This window comes from Halichoeres trimaculatus, unplaced genomic scaffold (genome assembly GCF_033239565.1).
Source record: "Halichoeres trimaculatus isolate MK-OKI-2021-1 unplaced genomic scaffold, fHalTri1.1 fHalTri1_scaffold_6, whole genome shotgun sequence".
In the NCBI taxonomy this organism is placed as follows: domain Eukaryota; kingdom Metazoa; phylum Chordata; class Actinopteri; order Labriformes; family Labridae; genus Halichoeres; species Halichoeres trimaculatus.
This window is the reverse complement of record NW_027437184.1, coordinates 23,543,732-23,567,421: the sequence shown is the minus strand read 5'-3', so window position 1 is coordinate 23,567,421 and position 23,690 is coordinate 23,543,732. Positions and strand designations below refer to the sequence as shown.

Here is a 23,690-nt window from a genome sequence, read left to right as displayed (position 1 = left end):
GCTGTGTGTTTGCAGCTAATGAGAGATGGGGGAGGAGTAAAGGATCACTGACTGGAAACACTCTGATAAACTCTCGCCTCAGAATGGCTGGGGAAGATAGCAAATCAAGTTTTCTCCCGAGGACATTGCTTTAGGCTCCCCCCCACCCTCCTTTGTGACAAACCCCGTTTTTGACTCGTTGCTCCTGGTCTATTGCCTGTGTTTTGCAGTTATGATCACTGGCGTCGGTGTTTGGGAAGAAAGGGAGAGAATAAGTGTGGCGTGGGATGGATTTCACTCCCTGCTGAGCTGTGCTGATTTATAGCCCTGAGCAAAAGTGTTGTTTCTTTTAATTACACTGCTGCAGTTTTAACAGATGATGTCAGACAACACTACTTTAATTCCAATGTACACCAACAGCAAAATGCTTTTTTTCTCCCTTGTGCAATTGATAGCCATTGTCTCTACTGGCAAGAAACCAACATTGTAATGTGCTTCTCTCCTACATCAAGCAATGTTAACAGTCAATACTGCTAATTTCCTTAGCAGATGTAGAGGACTGTGTTCCTTTCCGTCCCTTATTATATCCGCCTGAGGGTGGCGCCAAATGAATAAATTGTGGCCAGCCTGCTTCCATTTTAGGCCATTCATTTTGCTACATGGAATGCATATCAACAAGTAAACTGTCAGAGAAGGCTACCTGTTACACCAAATGTAGACATTTCGCGCAATTATTGCTTTTGACACCAGCTGGAGCACCGATTGTTCTGGGAGACGAATGGCAGGAGTGCACCCACGCAGACTCTTTTATTTTGTAAGGTGCATTTCCCCCAGTTGAGGTGACCCACTTTGATGAGATCTCCTTAAACTGTAGGAATAAGTCAATTTCCTGGTAGGCAGCCCGGGCATAATGCGATGCAGAGTGTGAAGTTGCTGTGTGCTGTATGCGGTGGATGGGAGCCCCACCTCCTCCCACGCTCTGATGAGTAGAGAAAGAGAGGGAGAGAGAAGAGGAGAAGAGAGGAGAGGGGAGCAACTAAACCTGCCCACAGTGTCTCACCACTTGCTCTCTGGAAATGCTTCAGATGAGCTCCTTGTTTTAGGACCGCTTCGCTTTCTCGTCTCACCTCACAAAAATGACATTAGTGTTGCTGTTTGTCAGACACCCTGCGCGTCTTTAGAGTACGCTCTCGGCTGCACTTAAACCAAAGGAAAGCGCTCGAGAAACTTGGACCGAAGGGATGCGCCAACGAGTGCACATCTTGGCAGGGATCAGTTATTGAGGATTGGAAATGGCTCAGAGGAGGCTATCCCCACGGCTTGAGACTGTTGTGTCTTAAAATAATCTTGCTCAAACCGCTCCGAACTTCATTTTCCACGGACAAGAAAATCTGTTTCTGTTCTTTAAGATTCCAGGACCACGGTGGACAGAGTATCCTGCATTTGAACGCGGAAAGTTCTCAATATTGTGAATGGATTTTGTGGCTGTTGAAGTTATTTCGATGCGAGCTCTGTGGCGGAGGTTTGAGGGTTAGACACCTGCCTCTGGGATCACCGGTGGACACATCAGCTGCGGACGGATAGGCTACGCGTTAAGCGCGAATTGAGAAGTCTCTGGATCAGGTAATGCAATTATTACAGAAATAACCAAGAAAGTTGATAGAATTGCTCGGCATCTCTGGAATGAACAGACTTTCTTCTGTATTTATCACTCACTTGTATGAAGTGGTGTCGGATAACGCAGGCCGTATTGCAAATAGGCTGTTTATACAACAAGTTGTCTGCGGTGCACTTTCTAATCTCAAAGCCGATAAAGCAGCGCCTCGGTGTTACAGGTTGATCAGACACGGGGGTAACAGTGTAGAGATGTCAGCCGCTGTAATGATCCACTGCATGATTAATAAGACGATGCACTGCAATTAAAGCACATCCGAGCGGACTTGAAATCCACAGCCTCCGCACAGTGAGTGATGGTATTCAGTCATTAAGCCTACATATCATTGCGCTTCACATATAACGCCAGCGCATACGCTTCAATCTGATGTGTACTGTCGATCGGCTAATTGCGTTTTATTACACCATTATGATTCTGTGAAGCAGGGAATGTGATCCATTTGGAGGCTATCATCACTCTCTCGCCATTTCTTCTGTAAGAGCTGCAAACATCGTAATTGCCTCTATAAGTGAAGCTTTATTTGAAGCTGTTTACTCACCAGTAACAGTTTTTTTTATCCCAAATAATCCTGACGTGCAGCCTGATATAATCACAACTAATCGATAGTTTCCCTAAAGAGAGATTCGTACATTTAATTGGAGCCAAGGAAGAGGAAAGGGAAAATGTTTGAAAGGCGCATCCGCACGGGTAATCTCTCCTGCTCTCCAGTGTGAGTCTAGGGTGTTGTTTCTCGCCACTCAAGCGACCACCAGGCACATTTTAATAGTCTGCTCCACATAGTGATGTCGGTCCAAGTTCCCACACATACTGCAGGCCCAGGCCTGGAACTCTAGCTGTACCCCTTATCTGACAGTGTCTGTAAGACACAAAACTGATGAAAGTAATGATTTAAGTAACACCATCAATCAGATATTTTTTTTAAGAAGAGAGTTAAGAAAAAGCAGAATACAATAGTCCTGCATGCGTTTGTTCTAAAAAAGTAGATCAATCCCTTTTACACAGCTGTAAGTTCAGCTACCCTCATGTAAAATGATAAAACAAGTCACAGTTATCAGAGCTGCATCAATTTATCACTAAAAGTGGTTATGGTTCCAGGGTGAACTTTCTTCAAGTCTTTTTATCTCCTCTGCCCGCTGAGCATTGAAATTAAGTAATGTGTAATTTAACATTGATTTAAACCTACAAGAATGAGCCTGGTCTTTTAAAATCAGCAGGAAAAACTCCCTCTCTGTAAGTAAAAGTAACAAAACTTTAGTTTAAGTCGCATGCATACCAACAGGGAATGTAGAATAAATGACCTGTCAGCGTGCTCATCTCTCCCTTTTAACTCCCAGGCAATGTGTGAGTGTGGCCTCTTTGATCTCAGCACATTTAATGGGATTTTGTGTGGCAGAAGTGACCCCTCCGTTAGTGTTTTTGTGTGTAGCAGCATACACGAATAGCCAAATGAAACTCCCATGCCCTTTCCAGCTGTTTCCAACCAAAGGCCAATGCTTTCTCATTACCAGTGGCCAGGGTTTACGGTCACTAGAGAAACATTTGGTGGTGATATCCATCGTGGATCAGCTGTAAGGAGACCTAAGCCGTGATAGTAGCCGTCATAAATCATGCTGGTGAGAGGGTAATGGATTTTACCTGTTATACTAGCCAAAGGCGCACAGTCAGCCAATACATCAAATCACATCGGTTGAGAAAATCATTAAATCACCCGTTATCTTTCTTCACTCTGGCAAAGCAGTGCACTGAACGTCTTCTAGTGGAAATTCATGAGCTTGATTTGTAGCGAGTAACAGGTGGTATTCCAGGTTCTGCTTTCATCTGCATCATAATCTCCTCTTCAGCTACTGCAAAGTAATCATCCAGCTGAAGTCTTGAGGATAAACAGGACTCTGTGTTAAAACCAATTAGTACAGAATAATGTCTTTTATTCTGATTCTGTAATGATTTGTTTTCCCCGACACAGCTCTGACCCTTTGACACACCAGTAATTCACAATTATGCCTCTGTTGATCCCCCCCCTGCTCGAGTCATCTCTGCTGGTCCTGGTGAGCGGCCAACTTAAAGAGCAAGTGTCACCCAGTGTGTTGACTCAGTGGGTCTGTCTCTATGGTAACCAGGACAGCCTTACATGCTTAGAAAAGCAATTATAGTGCCCTTAATTCTTTACATACCTTTACCTAATGTATGATGACAACACTGGTATGCATGCTGCCACACAGGCCTTCATGATTGTCACTTTCTGTGGTAGGAGTCAAATATCTGCTGTGGCTTTTATTGGGATTTTTGAAATATCTTTAAATATCTTTGTAACAAAATTTTACAGTTAAAAATGTCAAACTAGTTACGGTTTACTTCCTTTTTTAAAAAATATAATTAGATATTTCATCTTATTCCTCATCTTTTCCACCTCATCTTTTCCACCTCATCAGTTAAAATATCAGTAATTCATACAATATCAAACCATGTCTTAAACAGTTCACTTGAGATGGATCAAATGTATATATTAAACTCAACTCCTACATTTACATTCCTGAAACAAATTTTACAATTCCTTTGGTGCTTAATATTTATAAGCAATAAGTAATGTAGCAAAAAATGTGAGATAAAGAGTGTGAGGATTTGCTGCACGAGGGCCTGTCTCCAGTGGCAGCACCCATAATCCCAGTTTTAGAGAGCATGTTTCGCTATGAAAATGTTGCTATGCTGCAGTTGTTACACAGCTTTTCATTTTCCTTAATAGTGGCATTATGTCTGTTTTTATATATGTTGTGTGCTTATAAGTTGCCTTTCTTTAACATATTTTTTTATCAAGAACTCATGGTGGAGGAAAGTAATGAAAATTGTGCAGACAGGTTTCCTCTATGCTAGATTTACATGAGGACATTGTGTGCTAAAAAAAAAAAAACAGTGTTACCACTGTTCCTCTAGATTTTTCACTAGTGTTGCTGACAAAGATGATGTTTGAAGCCCCCCCCCCCTCTTTTTTTTGTAAGAGAAATTATGCTGGTCAGTGTGATGATGTGATGGCACAAAAAAGTGTGGCTGTGGAAACAGGCCCTTAGACTTTGTAAAAGTGATGGATCACCATTGTGACTGTTCCCACGGATTGTTTCTGTAGCCTTGAGTTTGTTTTTTGGAGCCCAGAAGGGACTTTAGTTTGACTTAAGATACTTTTTTCTACTACTAAGGTAGCAACTTGTTAATTAGAGGTACCAGCTGCTAAAACATACTGTGCTTTATCTGTGTTTTACTCCAAATTCCTCAGTAGCTACCAAAATTTATTTTATAAGAGATTGCTATAAGAGAATAACCTAAAACTGAAAAAAACTGCAGGGTCCTGTAGGCCATAAAAAGGGCGTTCTGCAGTGGCTCTGCTCTTGAGACCAAAAAAATATGTCCACTTCTAACGTGCAGTCTAGCATTTGGCTGGTTTTTGTACAAGTGTGGTTCCACTTTTACAGAGGTCATTATCATGACTTGGTTCAGCCTGCCCGGCCTCATTAAGACAGGAAGCTGTACTCCTCTTGGGTATGAGACAGACTGGGAACACTTTGCCACAGTGGGGTCAGCAATTGAAGACGTGTAAAAGTTAAAATCTTTTCTTGAAGGTTGGAGCCAGCTGGGTGGTGCACTGTGTGAGGGCTCCAGGTGAGACTCAATCAGAGCTTGCGGTTTGACTGATGTTGAGCTGCCAGTGAAGTCTTTCACCTTCTCCTTAGTGAGAAGCAGCAGCAGCAGCACTGGCACTGAGCCTTTGGGGAGCGGTGGAGGGATAGAGGATTGCAGGCGGTTGCTAGGAGGAATTTGGGATTTTGCTGTCATTCAAAATGGCATTGGAGGAAGTGGGGTAGATCCACAAGGTAAAGGAGAGATCAGAGAGAAGGGGGGAGGGAGCCACAATGGGAAGAAACATCCCCTTATTTCAGCATCCACTGGTGAAGTCTTGTTTCTTTCCCTTTTGAAGTTCTTGCAACTATTCCAATATTCTGATTGTGAATGCAGCTTTTTTTTTTGCTTCGTCCTCTTTAGCATATTTTGCTTCCAAAACAACAAAACACTTCTATTTTTCTTTAATTATTTAAGCAACATGGTTTAAACAAACACAAATTTATCCCTTCACTTCTCACAAGATTTCTACATCTGTTGTGAGGAAGAGCATAGAAGGTGTTTGACAATTCCACAGCCCTGAATGTCAATCACAACACTTCTACATTTCAGTGAAACTTCAACATAAGTGACAGCAGACTCTCAGGTGACACGGTGGGCGGGGGAGAGAATCACTTTGTCTCCTCTCGTCGAGTGGCTCTTATCTATAGAGGTCATTGTAGGGTGACGGGGTATGCTTGGGTGAGCTTCTCCTGCAGGTTGGGGACTCTGCCGACTGATGGCCACACTGAGAATGAGTCATGAAACACTGACCCCTGGGTCTGTTCATGTACTTAGACTTGGGTTCTGTCCAGGCAGTTCTCTGGCCATGCAGACGGCTTTATCCGTGGTGATCCCAGGGTCTTAAAATCCTTTTTTTGGGCTGTGTTCTGCCTTGGCTGCATCATCATTTATTTTTTTTCAAATTTAAACGGCTTCACTAGGGTTTAAACAAATAACAAACCCCAACAGGCAGTTTGAGACTGTCTTTGAAAGTCCACCTCCATACTGTGGTGCAGGCTGCCTTCAGTATTTTTCGATGCTGGAACCATCTGGACCATTGGATGATCACAGCGTGAGGCTACGGGCTGAACGCTGCTTCACCAGTAGAGTTAAAGTTGTCTCCTCACTAAGTCAGCGGATGCCTTGATTGTGTTTGGAAAGATATGTCTTAAGAACATTTGTTGCTTCAGAGCGCCTCCTTAAGTATCTGGCTCAGTGTGTTTGCTGAATTGTGTGTTTGTGCAGCCTGCTTTTTGCAGCATACAGTGCTTAAGGGAATTACAGTGTGAACCCTTCAGGCCTTGCAGAGCCTTAATAGCTCTGCGTAAAGTACAGTTTATACAACACTCATACAAGTAGAAGTGCAGAGGGGGTCAGCCAAACATTAGCCAGTTCTCAGTCTTCATGTGGTGCAGATACCCCAAAGTAGCTCTGTGATATTTTAGTAATGAAGGGTAATCGCTGCACAAATGAGAATAAAAGGCCTGCAGTAATTCTCTTTGTTAAACACGACCGTGCTCCCACAGTTCCTCTGCGTAGACTGGGTTAGCTTTCATAGCCATGAGCAAGGTTCTGACTTTCTCAAAGATTCTGGTGCTTCGATTACTGATAGTTTGTGAATCTTTCCCTCGTGTTGGCATTTTCTGGAATTCAAGAAATCATGCACTGAAAAATTAAAAGCATCTAAATATTTGATAGAAGAGTGGCTGGTCAGAAATGTAGTACAACAGACACATTTTAACACACTTGAAGGACTAACTTCTTGTTCCTCTCTTTGATTTAGTGCTGAGTTATGTATCCCGATCTGCCTGAATCAGCTTGAAGTCTTGTGGGTCTATCACACCATCTGGGATGGCAGATGATGACCAACTTTTTTCAGATAAAAAGTGCTGAGATGGGGGAAATGTCACTCCTATTTGTGATCAGCAGTTCTAATTTGTCCGTTTTGTTGCTCAGGTAGTGAACTTATGTAAGGGATCGAGTAGTCAAGTGGTGAAAAATCTCAGCTCAAGTCCCCCTTTGCCACCACCTACGATTGCTCCAAGATGAGGGAAAAATAGGTCTGTGCCAAGCTTTTGATGAAATATTTGTGGAATAGCTGAGAAATGTGAGATAAAAACACAAAGGCATGGTGTCAATAGTATTCAGCCGATAAGAGATTCTCCCTGACTGATGGCAAAACGCGTATTTCACAAACAACATGAATTTTAATGTAAAAGCAAACAAAGAAAAAAAGAGCACTGATCCGCTGTGGCTGTCAGGCACGGTGCCATCTGGAAGACAGGCATGAGGCCAACTGGAAGACATTAAGTCATGAGTGTCATCAACCATAACAATCATGTCACTATCAAAGCACGCCTATTCATTCTGCGAGTGGCTGTAATGGTAGGGGGACAGTTATAGAGAAAGAAAACACAGTGAAATTAATTATGGTTTTTATTTGTAAAGAAACATCCTCAAACTTGATTTCAACAAAAGATCAAAGAAAGCATGTGCAACTATCCAGGAGGCACGTTGCATTTTGTCATTAAAATCTGGACCTGTTTGTCCTTAAAGATGTCACTTCAAACAAGAGGGCATCATTGATATTAATTGTATTTAAAAAAATCCAGTTTACATAATGACAGAAGTAAATATTTAATTTAACAGTGTTTTTTTTTTTTTTTTACAAGTAGTTTGTAATTCAAGCAGGGACACAATTTGATAAATGCGCCATTAGATTTGGAGCGACCTTTACTTCATAATTACATTTGAAATAACAGCGTTCAGCTGTAGATACATAAAAAGTGTGTTCAGAGTGCAGCTGGTGATTATGTTTTTACTCCTGTCTGCCTCTTTTTTTTCTGTACACATGAACACACAGAGAGCACGCTGGCTGTTCACGCCACATTGACTAAAGGCTTCCCCTGCAAATGTAAAAAGGGACACATCGATAACTGAGCAATTAGTGCATCAATAACCTGCACTTCCAATTTTAATGTATTCAAAAGGAATTGGATTTTTCATTGGATTTCTGTATATTTGTGCTTCCCTGTCTAGTGTAATATACATTTCCTTTGCTCCTCTCTATAACATTGTTCTATGTGAGGAGACGCAGAATCGACTGATGGAGTTTAGAGTAAAACTGTTTGCTCATGCACGTGTATGTTTTAGTCTTTTCCCCAAATAAACAAACTAAGATTGCTGTGATCCATTTTTTAATCCCCTTTGCAAAACTTAAGGGACTGGCCTTCAAAAATCCTTTCTTTCAGATTACACATTACTACCACTACATATGTAGAGCAGAAATGTTATTCAGAGGCTCCTATAATGCATCACGATTCAGGTCCCAATTTTGCTGAGACGTGACTCATTTTTCCTCATTTGGCTGACACCTTATCTGTTAGGAAAAAAAAAGGTAGATTCAGGGCCAGAAGCTATCAGTGTATTGGATTGGTTCATCACTTATACACCTACTTAGCATAATAGGCTCTGTACACAACAGTCATTGAAAGCACTCATTGAAATTAGCACCACATGATTAGTTTGTAGACACACGCACAAAAGTGGCGAAATGTTGCAAAATCACCAAGTTTTCCAGAGCGCTGGACCTTGATACTTAACCTCAATGTCTGCTCCAATTTCAATTACCAACAGATTTCAACACAGACACATGCAGAGGAAATAATTACAGTATAAAGTCATCATAGCGTGAAAAAACTGAGTTCATTTTTTTTTTTGCTAGAGGGAATGCAGATCAAAGAAGACACTAAAATAATGGTTCATAATTACAGAGTTGAAAGGTTCAGAATCAAACATAATGATTACAGTGTTTGAGCTAGCCAGTAGCAATGAAGCGTGGGTAGAAATATTGCATTGTTGCAAGCTGCATGGGATGATAATTGGAGAGTTGCGTAATCTGCATGAGAGGAGAAAGCCTTGTAACCTCATTGGTTCTCTCATTGGAAGCTGTTTGTCTGAAAGGGCCTCTCTCATAACGACTTAATCGACAGATTAAATTTTGTGGGTTAGTAAAGACATCATCTCTGGATGTATCTGATACCTCAGGTCACTTTTAGGCTATGTTGCTGCTTCTTAGTGTCCCCGAGTGTAATACTAAAATAATGAGTCTCTTAGGCTGTGCTGAATCTGATTCTGAATTACATTTTTATTTGATAGCTCAGCCAAAAGAGGGTCATATTTAAGCTTAGAAGACACAATTTCTTTTTCTTATATTAATGTCTACATAGAAGATGTAAAGCTGAGCCATTCATTAAAGCTATCAAAGCTCTAGGACAGAAAAGATACATCTTTGGATTCTGTTACAGTTTATGAAAATGCATTTTTCCCTTTTTCTTTTGTTGTCTAATTGATAGTTTGCTTCTAGGCCTGAAACTTATTGGCAGAAACAGTTTTTTTATTTTTATTTTTTACAAATATTAAGTAATAAAAGAGAAAACCAAATCTCCGTTTTCATCCATTTGACAAAGGGTATCACTATGATTTGAAAGCATATTTGATGCTAGTGATTTCCTTTTATAGCGACAGTTACATAATTCGTGGCTATTTTGGTACAGCTACTGGGCATTTTATAGCTACATCTCTGCATTTGAGTTTCAAAGGAAAACTAGATTTTGACACTGAAATCCTTTGTCATTTTTCAGGCAGACCTTCTGATGACCCAATGGAACAGAGTTTACCTGTAGTGCTGTTTTGGGTCCTGGTGCTGCACTGTGGCTCTGCTGAGGGCAGCATCCTGTATCGGGTCCAGGAGGAGCAGCCTCCAAACACCCTCATTGGGAGCCTGGCAGCAGATCAGGGACTCCCAGATTCTGGTCATCTCTACAAGCTGGAAGTGGGTTCACCTTACCTTCGTGTGGATGGAAAGACTGGAGACATTTTCACCACAGAAGTCCCCATTGACAGGGAGACCCTGAGGGACTGTCGAACCCTGGCTAAGGGTAAGCCCTGCTACCTGGAGTTTGAAGTATCAGTGACAGACCTGATTCAAAACCAGAGCCCTCGACTCATCGAAGGACGAATTGAAGTACAGGACATCAATGACAACACTCCACAGTTCCTCGCTAATGTGCTCACCATCTCTGTCCCTGAAAACACCATCATGGGGGCACTGTTCTCCATCCCTCTTGCCATAGACAGGGACTCAGACAGGAATGGTGTGGCAGATTATGCCCTGACAGCAGGACCAGATGCTGCAACCCTTTTTGGCTTACAGGTGGCTGACGACAGGGGGGGAAAGCTACCGCAGCTCATCGTCCTGGGTAACTTAGATCGTGAGTTAAAGGATTCGTATGATCTCACAATCAAGGTGGTGGATGGAGGAAACCCTCAGCGCTACAGCAGTGCTTTGCTGAGGGTGGTCGTCACTGACGCCAATGACAACGCTCCAAAGTTTGAAAAGTCTACATATGAGGCTGAAGTGTCTGAGAACAGTCCAGTGGGGCACTCTGTGTTACAGGTAAGTTTTGATTTAATTCAAATGTCATGTGGTTTACTTTCTTTTAGAGGTTGTTTAAAATAAAATAGTCACTCAACCTATCGAGATTTTTGAAGCAAATTTTTAAATGCATCGTCTTTTCTAAGTTTTCACAAATCAAAAAAAAAGTTACCATCTGGTACATCAAGTTGATTTAGCAAAAATATTCATGGCATAATGTTTTTATCCCGCGTATTCAGTCTCAGTATGCAAATGAAAGATACATATTTTTAGTCTGATGTTGAGCTTTAAAATATTTACAGACTCTTACAGCTGTGAATGTGAAAAATGTTATTTCTAAAACACAGCTCTCTTGAAACCAAGACCACATTCATTTTTCAGAACAGTAGAAATACAAACAATGCTTGTGCAATTCATTAAGCTGCTTGTTACTTTTGTTTTGTTGTTAGACTTGCACAAACAGAGTCAGATATAGCATTGAAACAGTGCAGGAGCCAGATACATTGTGTAGTATTTTCAGCACATACAGCTGGGAAATAGCTACAACTATCATGAGGGACATATTTTACCATATGTTTTCATGTGAGCCTATTCTGTAGCCCATTTTTCTGCAATGAAAGAGAGGGTAGAAAGAGAAATAAAAAGGCCATTGATACAACCATCAAAAGCAAAGAGAAAGGGCAAAAAAAGCTGTTCTCTTTGCTTTGCTTTGAAGTGATCAGACAGCTGATATGATTCATTTATTCATAAAATGACCAATGGTTATAGGAGAAAATCAAGCCTGTATTGGTTGCCTTTAGTTGAAGCCAAAAATTGTTGCACATAATTGACGCCTTTAACCACAGATTTCTTTTTATTGTAGGTCAGAGCAAATGACTCCGACATGGGTCCCAATGGGGAAATTGAGTACACCCTTCACCAAGCTGTGGACCCAGTACCAAGACTCTTGCGGATCGATCGCTCCACTGGCACCATATATGTCAAAGGATCACTGGACAGGGAGGAAATCAATAGCTTGTCTTTCTATGTGGTGGCAAGGGATAAGGGTCCTCAACCTAAAAGCTCCAAGGCTTTCGTAACCATTGAGGTGACTGACCAAAACGACAATGCACCAGCTGTGGAGATTCGTGGGATTGGCCTCGTGACACACAGCGAAGGAGTTGCTAACATCTCCGAGGACATGCCAGTCGGGACGGCTGTTGCTTTGGTGCAAGTGTCTGATAAGGATGAGGGCGAGAATGCTGTGGTCACTTGCGTAGTCGCGGGCGATGTGCCCTTTCAACTCCGTCCTGCCAGTGACTCGTCCAGTGACAACAAGAGAAAATATTTCCTACAGACCACTACTCCTCTTGACTATGAAAGGGTTAGGGATTACCGGGTGGAGATTGTGGCTGTGGATTCTGGAAATCCAGCTCTCTCTAGTACAAACTCTTTAAAAGTTCAGGTGACTGATGTGAACGATAACTCTCCAGTATTCTCCCCGACGCTATTTGAGGTAGATTTTGCTGAAGAAAACCAACCAGGTGAAAAGGTCTTGGATGTTTTAGCTTCAGATGCTGACAGTGGCACCAATGCAGAACTCCTGTATAATATTGTGGCAGACTCATCAATCAAAGGTCTGTTTGAGATCGACCCAAATACAGGGGAAGTAAGAGCCAGAAGCCCCCTTGACCGTGAGCACAAAGAACGCTATGAGTTTCGTGTCACAGCAGCAGACAAAGGGTCCCCAGTTCATAAAGGAACAGCAACAGTTGTTATAAAAGTCCTTGATCGCAATGACAATGACCCCAAGTTCATGCTCAGTGGCTACAGCTTTTCAGTCCTGGAAAACATGCCTCCCCTCAGTCCAGTTGGTATGGTGACTGTTCTTGACGTCGACAAAGGTGAGAATGCTCGCGTACATCTCTCAGTGGAACCCGACGGCGGCAAGTTTGTTGTTCAAAATGGCACAGGCACCATTCTGTCAAGCATCTCGTTTGATAGGGAGAAAGAAAGCAGCTACACTTTCCGTCTCAAAGCAGTGGATGCAGGAGAGCCTCCTAGGTCATCATATGTTGGCGTAACCATCAATGTGCTTGATGAAAATGACAACGACCCCGTGGTCACCAAGCCCTCCAATTCCTCCTACAAACGTTTGTCACCTCTAGCTTCCCCTGATAGCCATGTTGAGATAGTGGAAGCTGAAGACCTGGACAGTGGGCCCAATGCAGAGCTGGTATTCAGTATTGCTGGTGGGAACCCTTACCAATTATTCCGCATCTCTCCATCCAGTGGGGAGATCACTCTGGCTAAGGAAATGACCCGAAAACACGGTGGACTACATCGCTTAGTAGTAAGGGTCAGTGACAGGGGGAAGCCTGCACGTCATGCCACTGCCCTGGTTCATATTTATGTCAATGAAACCATTTCAAATGTCAGCTTAGTGGAAGCACTAGTTGGACACAGTCTTTACACCCCACTGGACAGGGACATAGCTGGTGATCCAGATAATGGATTTGCTGCACAGCGTAGTAACATTTTGTTTGGGAGCCTTGCAGGAGTGGCAGGTGTTGTCATGTTGATCTTGGTTGTGGTGTTTATTCGACACCGCATCCAGAGAGAAACAAAGAGTGGATACCAAGCTGGCAAGAAAGAAACAAAGGACTTGTATGCGCCCAAACAGGCACCAAAGAATGCCAAAGGCAAAAGAGGGAGAAAAGGGAAACCCCAAAAATCTCCTAAACCGCTCGGAGAAGAGGAAGAGGTCAGTCTTCAAAAGAGCCTTAAGTTCAATCTGGATGGAGTCAACGATAGCCCCAGGATACACCTGCCCTTAACATATTCACCAGGAAGTCCTGATATAGGCAGGCACTATCGCTCCAACTCCCCCTTACCCTCTATCCAGCTGCAGGCTCAGTCTCCCTCAGCCTCTCAGAAGCATCAGGCTGTTCAGGACCTCCCTGCTGCCAACACCTTTGTAGGAACAGGGGGAGACGACAATTCCACCGGCTCAGACCAGTACTCAGATTACAGCTACAAGACCAGCCAACCCAAGTACAACAACAAACAGGTAAGGCCTGTTTTAAAACACCTTTTCTGCCCAGAGGGTCAGACAGGGGAGTGGATGGTTGCTGAGTCTGATTGTTTGAGGTTAGGAAAGTTAGATAATAAGAAGGCACTGTCATGGGTGAACTCTTTTTTTCCATTCAAGATCAGGTCAGAAATGATCAGGATGTAGTCAGTAAAACATTACATTGGATTGTTTTTTGAAACTTTATGGAGGTGCTATGATCTATTTATAGGACTATAGCTTGACGAACTGCTACCACCGAACTTTGGTATCATTGCTCCATCGTCTAGACCAGAAATATCTACTTCAGAAATAACGTGCAGATTTTTCATTACTTTGATTCTCATGGCTTTTTTTAAACCAGATGAAATGCACAGTAAAATTTCAGTTTTCCTAAGTTTTTGACCACATGAAGGACTTCAACTTGGTGTTGGGATAACATACAACATGTAACATAATAACGATTAACTTTTTTCCTACAATTACTGCGTCCTTATTATTTGATTTGCTCTTGTGAAACTTCTCTGGAGGGTGAAATTGGATACACCAAAGCAAGATGTTCAAAAAATGATTAACCCCAAGACTGCATTCAAGTGTTGCAGTCCCAGAAAACTTTGACAGCGCTTCATATTTGTTTATTTTATGTCAGGCCAGCGGGGGAGTTGAGCAGGGAAGGTCCATTTCTCAGTGACTCACTCCTGCTCCTCTGCCTGACCTCTGGTGCACTGATCTCCGCAGGTCACTTGCTCTTATCTCTCTGCTCCTTATGCTCTTATCTCCTCTTATCTGTACAACATTTGGCAAGGCTCGAATCGCCATGGAAACAGAAATATTAATAGACTCAGAAGGGATTATGAATGGAAAAATTGTAGAGTCTGGGGGATAGAAAGCTTGTGTGTCTCTAGGTTTCTGTGTCATCTGCGAGTGTGTCTCGGACTAGACAAGCGTGGAAGCGTATGTATGTGTGTGTGTGTGTGTGTGTGTTCAGAAAGGATCAGGCAATTTGCTATTATCTTCACATGGTGTAACATCCTGTATCATAATAAACGAACAAACAAAAAATATGATTATGATTAAGAATGCATAGTTTATACAAATATATCTTCCTAGATTTTATTCTGCACGTAGAAAAATATTTATATTTGTGACATAAAAACAGTGTCACAGGACAAATATATAGCATATTTTGAGATGGGGGTATTTTTTCCCAAGCAAAAGTGTGTATGTGTGGTTGTCAACTTACCATGGCTGATATTTCTCAATACCTTTGATTTTACTGAGTGATAACTGATGTATTTGTGATTCAAACAAACAATGAAAAGCTTTAACAATGTTGTATTGATGTTACTACGGAGATGTAAAAAAAGAAAAACAATTTATTATTTTTTTAGTGGACATATTTGACATTAATGCATACAATTTATATCATCCATGATGAGCTGACACTGGCTTTAAAGATGTTTCTGCATATCAGATGTGGTGTCAGACATACAAAACAGTCTGCCGCTCTCTCAGGCTTTGCAGTTTGCTACATGGAAAAAAAAAGAACAAAAAATTAGCAAAAATAGAAATGGAAAATATGCCACTGACTTCTGAACATGTGTAGGTGACACATTTTCTGTGGAGATATCATCAGAGCCACTATCACAGTTGGCTGGTTGGTAGTTTCAGCAGATGCTAGTTGACAGCTGAGGTGATCACAAGCCTTTGTGGGTGGAGTCACGTTTGAGAACAGTCACCACTGTCTCCTTGATGGACAACATAAGGGACCGAAATGACTGCAAGCCACAGGGTGTGTCTGGGTAGTCGTGTGTAGTGCCAATCTCTGAGCTTGTGTGCACATTTGCTGCTAAGTGAAAGAGTGTTAATTGTAACTGCAGCACAGATGTAAGCTCTCAGACGTTGACGGTGTTTGCATATCCTCAATATGAAATGCGTATGAGACGTGACTCAAGTGATTGACAGACTGTGTAAAAACATTGACAGGTGTTGAAACTCATGTGACATACCTCAGCAGATGTTGTCTCATGTATGGCATCCCCTCTCACATCAGGAAGAACAGATTGACCAAAATATATAATTAAAGTAAGTGCCAAGTGATGCGACAGATGTAGACTGGTGCCCTGTTTAATTAACTCTACTACACCCAACAATGGCTTTTTATTGAGGACTTGGTCAGGCGTCAAGGTCTGTACTTAGCTTCTTGATATTATGTCTGAAAGTTATTGCTTATATGTGAACAGAATATGAACACAGGATGAGATAATGACTCTGAGTAAGCCTTTTTTGAAAGATTGAACCACAAACAGTTCAGCTCTATATCTAAATGCAGCAGTATGATTCTTTTCCCAGACTCCCTTAGGGTTTAATCAGAAGTCTTTCAATGACGAACAGCCGTATATTAATGGATGAGCAAATTTTCAACAGTGTAAAACATTGACCTGGGTGCTTTTTGAAATATGTCTTCTGTATTATGTTGTATTAGGTCTTTGGCTTTGACAGCACAGAGTGGACATTTAGACATTGATATTGAGATCTTTATAAAACATGAAGATATTTTTTCCCCAGTCCTGACTTTGGTGTTGGACTTATTTCTTGGACCATTGATTCTCAAAGTATTAGCTGGGAGATAGTGCAGATGGGCCATGAGAGGTCCCAAGAGAGTCTAATGTATGGCCTTCCCAGGCTGTTTAGCATTTTATAATGTCCTTGGACTCTGTGTTCAGACCATGTTGACAATCAAAAGAGCTAGAACCAGACGTTTTAGAGCGAGCACTGTGAATTCACACATGCATATTCTGCACAGCTGACGATTAATCCTTCTACAGCTACCACAGAAGTCACCTTTCTACGCCTCTTTAGGATTATAGTTGAAGTTTGGGTATTTTTCCTGTCATTAGTCAAAATAAGGAGAGGAATTTTCTTGCAGCTTTTGTTAAACAAACCTGACAGCCTGTTGGCTTCGATGGCTTCCATGCTTTTTACTGTTGGCTGCTATGCAGGGACATGTCCAGACCTTTAGACTGAGGTGGTACAATTAGGACACTGACATAAGTAGGGGTGGCCAGGGTGTGTCATATACACATTATTAACTGCATTATTAACTGTCTGCCTCTTTAACTTCACCCTCTATTTTGACAGCAGTCATCAAAGTGTTGTATAGATAGTATATTAGGTGTGTGGTTTTGAGAGAAAAATGTGCCATATTTTAAAGTGCACTAGTCAGTCTAATAAACTTGAAGTAAAACATTTTGAAGCCTAAAAACCAGAAAAATAAATGCTTCCGTGTATGGGGGTGTAATAGTATTGTCACAAATGGCCATGACTTCAGATAAACACATAATTGATTGATTGATTGATTGATTGATTGATTGATTGATTGATTGATTGAAAATGTTTATTTTGAAAAATATAAAAGAAAATTATGGGAAAGAAAAAATCATCCAACTGAAGTTAGAACATAGAAACTTTGCAATTTGCAAACAATGTAAGAAGTAAACAAAAACAAATTGTTAAATCACCAATCTAAATTCTTTTACATTTTTATAAAGGAGCGTAATGAAGTAAAACTTGTGTGTGTATATATATGTATGTGAGTGTGTGTGTGTAAACATAAATTAATATATATTAATATAATTTAATATAATATGATATAACATCACTAACAATCAAAATCTCAGACTTTTCTGCCATCACACCATGATTATCAAGTCCCATCTTCAACCCTAAACTTTTTGAGAATTCAATCCTTATTTATACTTTTTTTTTTGAATGGCAAATGTTAAGGCACTGTTTAAGCTCTGCAGACAGGCTGTCCTAAAGTAACATAAATAATATAACCAACACTTTAGCTGCGTGAAATACCGTCACGCCTCCTAAATACATTGACAACATTTATGAGCAAGTATCATTTATATGTTTATGCAAAACAAACTAAACAAGATTGGAAATCACCCATTAAAGAGGCATGATGGGTAAACATGGATTTACATGTTTCCACACACTGACTGTAGGCGGTCTGCAGCCTGCTATAGATATTTATTGAACCCTTTAACATTTAGCCCTTCCCATATGTATGTGCCCTGAGCAGAGAGAGCATGGTCCCCACAGGCTCATCAGAGCAACACACACATACACACACACACATAGAAAGACAGAGATCCGCTCATTAGTCCTCCCTGTACATGTATTGGTTGAGTTGTGACATATCCTCTGTAAAATAGACCTTGTAATGCTGCTGTGTCAAACACTTTTAAGAGCATCTGTTTGTGTTGATGCTGTTTGGTACCATGTTGGTTTTGATCGTTTTGATACACTCTCATTAACGGCAATGCTGCTCTTCACGCTGCTTACTTGCTGCTGTGAGAATAGCAGCACTGATGGGAAATAATTCAAAATGTGTGTTGAGGGTTTGGGACAAATTTATGAAATATACAGCTGATGAAGCCATCATACAGTGCAGAGGGACGTCAAGCTGCTGAGAGCAAAGGTTTTTGTTTGTATGTGCTACAAGGGCAACTGAAGGGAAGCTCTGTGAACTAAAAAACAACTTAGATAAAATGAAGGATAAATATTTTTAGTGGCAAGATAATATAAGCTCCATATTATGGTTATTTTTACACATATTTTGAAAAAAGAATCATCCCCCTGAGTTTGAGTTGGCCCCAGAATATATTTGTCCTTTGAAGTGGAGCAGTATTCCTAAATTTGGAAAGGCTGTTCTGGTCAATTAAACAGAAATTTCACATCAGACTAGCCGACGAGTCTTAAGGTAAGAAAATGCTCAGAGAACAGTAAAGGCAAAGCACAGTTGTGTGAAGCTTTTTTAAGTGCTGTAACAGTTCATCACATTCACAAGATACATTAATATAAGGCCATGAAATGTGGGGAGGCCAGGAAGGACATGAGACAAATCCTGACAGAAGGAGGATTCAATCCTACAACTAGTGTGAAGAAGACTTTAGCTTCTGTACATGGGGAGCCTGCATCCTGAAAGGTGTTGCCTTTTGGGCCATGCCCACAGTCTCCCACAAAATGCAGCTATCTAAGTAAGACTGAACACATTCCAATTAAAAAACTAAACTACCAACCACTGCTTTACAAGATGAACAGCAGAGCCGAGGCTTACATTCAAAGATCGCAGAACAAGGATGTGTTATTGCCTGTTAACGACAACTGCCGATGCTCATTTAGTGGTGCTTTCTCAGGGCAGAAACAGTATCCAAGCAAGTGTTTGTCTTATTTGAGTACAAATTGCTATTAGAATAAATAAAATTCACATTCAACTGACATGTCCAGAAAAAAAACATCTCATTTCATGTTATCAAGACTAAGAATATGCCTAAATTGCTTGCCCGTAAAGAGTAAATCTTCGGTTAAGAAGGTAAGTATTGGTTTCTTAAATTAAGACATTTTTCCCAATTCAAGAAACTTGATGAGTGAATTATTATTATTATCCCACAGTGGCAGATTTTTTAAACTTTTCTTCTTTTAGTGTCTTGCAATGAGACATCTTTCTGGTTCTGTTGTGTGGCTCGTACTGTGTCGCAAAAATACATTTTTAACTCTTTATTTTTATAAGACATAAAAATTTGCTTAGTATTCAGTTTTTGAAGTGTTTTCTTCAGTGAAATTAGGAAGACCTGACATTTGTTCATTATTTAACCTCTTTTAACTTTGTTTTTGCACACTGAGATAGCTTACATTGCATCACCTCACAATAAGGTATCAATGAGTGAGATATGAATTTTCAAGAAGCACCATCCATCAGCTTCCCCCAGTTAGTAATGGGTGGCAGATTTTATTTAATTTTTAACTTCAAAACCATCCCTTCTGCTTAGTGGAGTCTTTAGTGTAGAACAGCTGCTTGGCTTAGTTGCCATGGGTAATTAGCATTTTGGTAAACTTGCCTTGCCAAACAGTAGGAGGAGTTTATTTATCTTCTCAGCACACCCTTGACATTACAAGCACTTTGTATGGAACAACAATCACACACACACAGCTTACCTCAGGCCAGTGTGCCTTCTTGCTGAACAGTTTATTTGTCTAATTGTGTACATCCATAGTCCTGACACATGCAAATGTAAATGCACTTTAAAAGGGTGATTCTTAGCAAGATGGGGCACAAGGATTATTCATTCAGGAATCCACAAGGTCCATGTAGCCCTTATGGACAAATTTGTTTGCACATGTGAACTTGAACTTGAAATAGGAGGCTACTTGAGTACATTTGTACAATGATCCTTAATCTACACTGTTGAACAATAGAGCCAGCCATCCAATGTAGCACACATTAATTACCTCTGCCAAGGACTTTATGTTTTTTGGGAGAGTTTTCCTGTTTGTCTGTATACAACATAACCCAAAAAGTGACAAACAGGTCTAGATGAAATTTTCAGGAAATGTTCAAAATGGGATAAGAAAGAGGAGATTCAATTTTGGAGGTGATCTGGATCACCATCTGGATCCAGGACTTTTTTATAGGATTCTTTATCATTATGAGATAGGGCCGTTTACTCCATACGTGTATATAACTCCACGATAAATGGTCGGATTGCTTTGCAAAACAATACAAGACAAGGTCACCATAATTTCTGACAGATATAAAAGTATGATCCAGATCCTGGCAATATTCTGGATACTAAGATCCAGAATATGAAATATGTACTGGGTCATCATCATTTTCAACCCTGTCAGGTAACAAATTATGGTACAAACCTGCAACTAACACCAAATTGTAGCAGACAGTCTGCTGAAAGGGAGTATAACATTAAAGTAGGACTTAAGTGTTGCATGACAATCACAATATGCTTGGCGGAGGTCTGCGCTCTCTGAGTGCTTTTCTAGTTAATGAATGTACCACTGCCTTAATATCTTATGTTAAAGATGTTAACAACCTCTCAACCCTAAATAATGTATATTGTATACTGCATATACCCATTAAATTATTTTTAATTTATTCATCATATAATATATATTTTTTCTAGTTGTATTTACACCTTTAAATGCTCGCCTAGAGAAACCCCCGAGGCTGTAGAGCACAATGTGAAGAAAGTGTATCCTCAGATAATGGCTTGTTGAGGGTGCCAAAACCCAAACAGATGTTCTCGATGTCCTAATTTGATCACTGCATTATCTGAGCATGTGCCAGCTATATGCACAAAGCAATACTTGTTCCTGCTCTCGACTCAAGTTCTGCTACCGATTCAGAAACATTTTGATCTTCTCCCAAGACTCTGTAGAGAATTTTCCAGCACTCTAATTGATTTAGATTAACCCACTTTGGCTCAGAATTCCTGAAATGCTGTTTCTGGGAAGTAGCATATTGCAACAGACATTTAGCCTCTAAATACAGTTGAAGGCAGTTGGGCAAAAATACTCATTCCCTTCAAGAAATTCCAAGTAAATCCTTTTCTCTGAAATGTGTGTTCCAAAAAGCAACACAAGATGAACCATAAAGTGATAGGAATAGACTCAGACATCCAAAACTCTCAACCACAGTTGTAACCAGAGCTTGTCATGTACTGTATGTGTCTAGAACCAATGAAATTCAGAACCATGGACAGTGCTTTTTTTCTTGCCAACTGCTCCAAAGCCCCTGTGCAGATGGGGTTTGGTTGCAGAACAAGAGGAGGGGAAGATGATAGCTCTGTGTGAGGCTGATAAAGACATGTCCTCTGTCTTTCCGAGAACCACACACCAATTACACATTTAAAATGCCAATTTAAAAGATTGCTGTGATTTACTGTGGGAAGGAAAAGCCCACCCTCATGTCAAAAGTAAGAAAGAGCCATCCTCTGCACAATTTCTCTAAAGAAAAGCTATTTATATTGCAAAACAAAGCCTTAACAAGTACTCATTCAAGTACACTTTACATGTACCATCAACAAGCTCAACATGTTATTACACCAGATCCAAATGACTAGGATGCACTCTGTGCATGACAGGGTGCTGTAGCTTTCCTGTGCTGAACAGAAGTCTTTACGATTGCTTTCATACTGCTTGCACCTGTTTGGGTAATATTTTAATTAAAGGAGGGACTTTGGGAATTTTCCTCAGGGTCTTGGCATGTTACACTGCTCTCAGGTGTATGTCACAGTTTTGTTATTGAGCCTTGGCAAGAATTAACCCAGAGCAAAGAACAGATATTTTTCAACTAAGATGTCAGTGCTAATACTCTGTTAACGTATTATTTGAAGCATGTTGTGCAATGACAGTTATACAACGGGTAATTCAGTAGGGTTTGGGAAAGGCTCTTAATAGTTGTTGACTCATGGTTCTGAACTGTTCTAATGACAATATAACACATTCAGATGAACAAATCATTAGGTCGCTCTCATGCTACCATTTCCTCATTTAAATGACGTGTTACCAAGTGGGGACAGAGAGGCATGTTAGTACGTGTGAGTTATTTGTTCAAATTGCGTTCACATGACAGTCGTGTTAGATCGAGTTTATATTCACAATGCAAGATTAATATTTCACAAGTTGCCACGCTTTATAGTGTAATCTACAAATATCAGGTTATCTGTGTGTTCTAAATAGGAGAGGTGGAGGTTTCTGCACCTCAACAACAGTTTTCTTTGTAGGTTTGAGCCCCCCCCCCATTGTCACCTTTGAATGTGTGATATTGCATGTTGGTTGCTCGAGAAACCAGTGAGTCACATTAGCCATTAAAGCTGATAATTGGCCCTTTTGGGTCCAGGAACTGTCACCCTTTTTCACACCTCGCATAATGAGAATCAGGCACTTTAACCAAGCTATGTGAGTGATATAGCATACTGCAAAATCAGTCTTTTACAGCAATCATGACTACTTGAAAGGCTGTAAATTCATCCTTTAGATGTATTCACGCTATTAAAAAGCTTTATTTATCACAGATGTATGAGTGTTGTTCCCCTGTGGGGTGCTTGTTCATCTCCAGTTCTTTCTGCGGTTACCTAAAGCCGCTCCAGTGGATTGTTAAAGCAGGGAAAGGAGTAGAGTGAGTCACTGCGAGTCTTAATTAACCTGCTTCTTTGTTAAGCAGGGCCCACACTTTGTGAACTTTAGGCATCCCTTTGAGCACAGATTAGCCCAATTTAGCCCAATGCTGCTGTTTGAACTTAGCAGAGGTGTATTACAGACGAAGCCGGAGGCAAAATTTCGATTGTTTTACAAGACCATGACGCATACTTCTCTCTTGCGGCTCCTCAAGACCAGTGAAACTAGGAAATCATTGAAAATATGCCATCTGCATGTCAGTGAATAGAAAGCAAGGGACACAGCTGACTTATTCTTTTCCTATCTTTTCCCATCTCAGTTTCCAATCTTCCTTTCAGTATTATTCAAAACAGCACAGTACACAGACATCCACACGCACACAGACACCCACACACACTCGACTCTTTGTGCATCACATATTTGCCCAGGCTGATTACCCAGAAAAAGAAGGCTTGAAGTAAAATGAGGTAAAAAGCATTGTAGAGGCTGGAATAATTCACTTGAGCCGTACTGCATGTTTTACTTACTGTGTTATAGCTAAAAAGAATGATTCAATACATTGCTCAGTATACTGCAGTGTGTTGCGAAACCCTGCATATTGTGAAGTCACTATTACTGCTGCTATTTCAAATCTTTACTACTTTCCCTAATGCTGACCCATAATAACCTCTGCTTGTCTGATTTCCAGACTTCTAGGAAAAGTGGCCTCGGTCATGAGGCAGTATTGACAGATGCTTAGTACGTTCTCTCAATTAAACTATATTAACCCAAAGAATCGCTGGTAGTACAGTTATAAAACTGAAATTCCTAGAAAACAACTGTTTTCAGTATATGTGATATATATACACACACACACCCACCCACACACTCTTACTTAAATCAGCGGGTGACGCTACAGCCTCTGGTTGTTGCTTTCATTG

The 23,690-nt window shown here is 40.8% G+C and overlaps 1 protein-coding gene across 1 annotated transcript in view; it reads left to right on the top strand.

Annotated features, from left to right (window-relative positions):
• Positions 1 to 922: 922 nt before the first annotated feature.
• pcdh1a (protocadherin 1a) overlaps positions 923 to 23,690 on the top strand; it is a 115,592-nt gene continuing 92,824 nt past the window's right edge. The window contains exons 1-3 of the mRNA XM_074672610.1: positions 923 to 1,602; positions 9,946 to 10,760; positions 11,602 to 13,788. Of these exons, the coding sequence (XP_074528711.1) occupies positions 9,966 to 10,760; positions 11,602 to 13,788 (2,982 nt within the window). The 5' untranslated portion in view covers positions 923 to 1,602; positions 9,946 to 9,965. The remainder of the gene's footprint in view (positions 1,603 to 9,945; positions 10,761 to 11,601; positions 13,789 to 23,690) is intronic.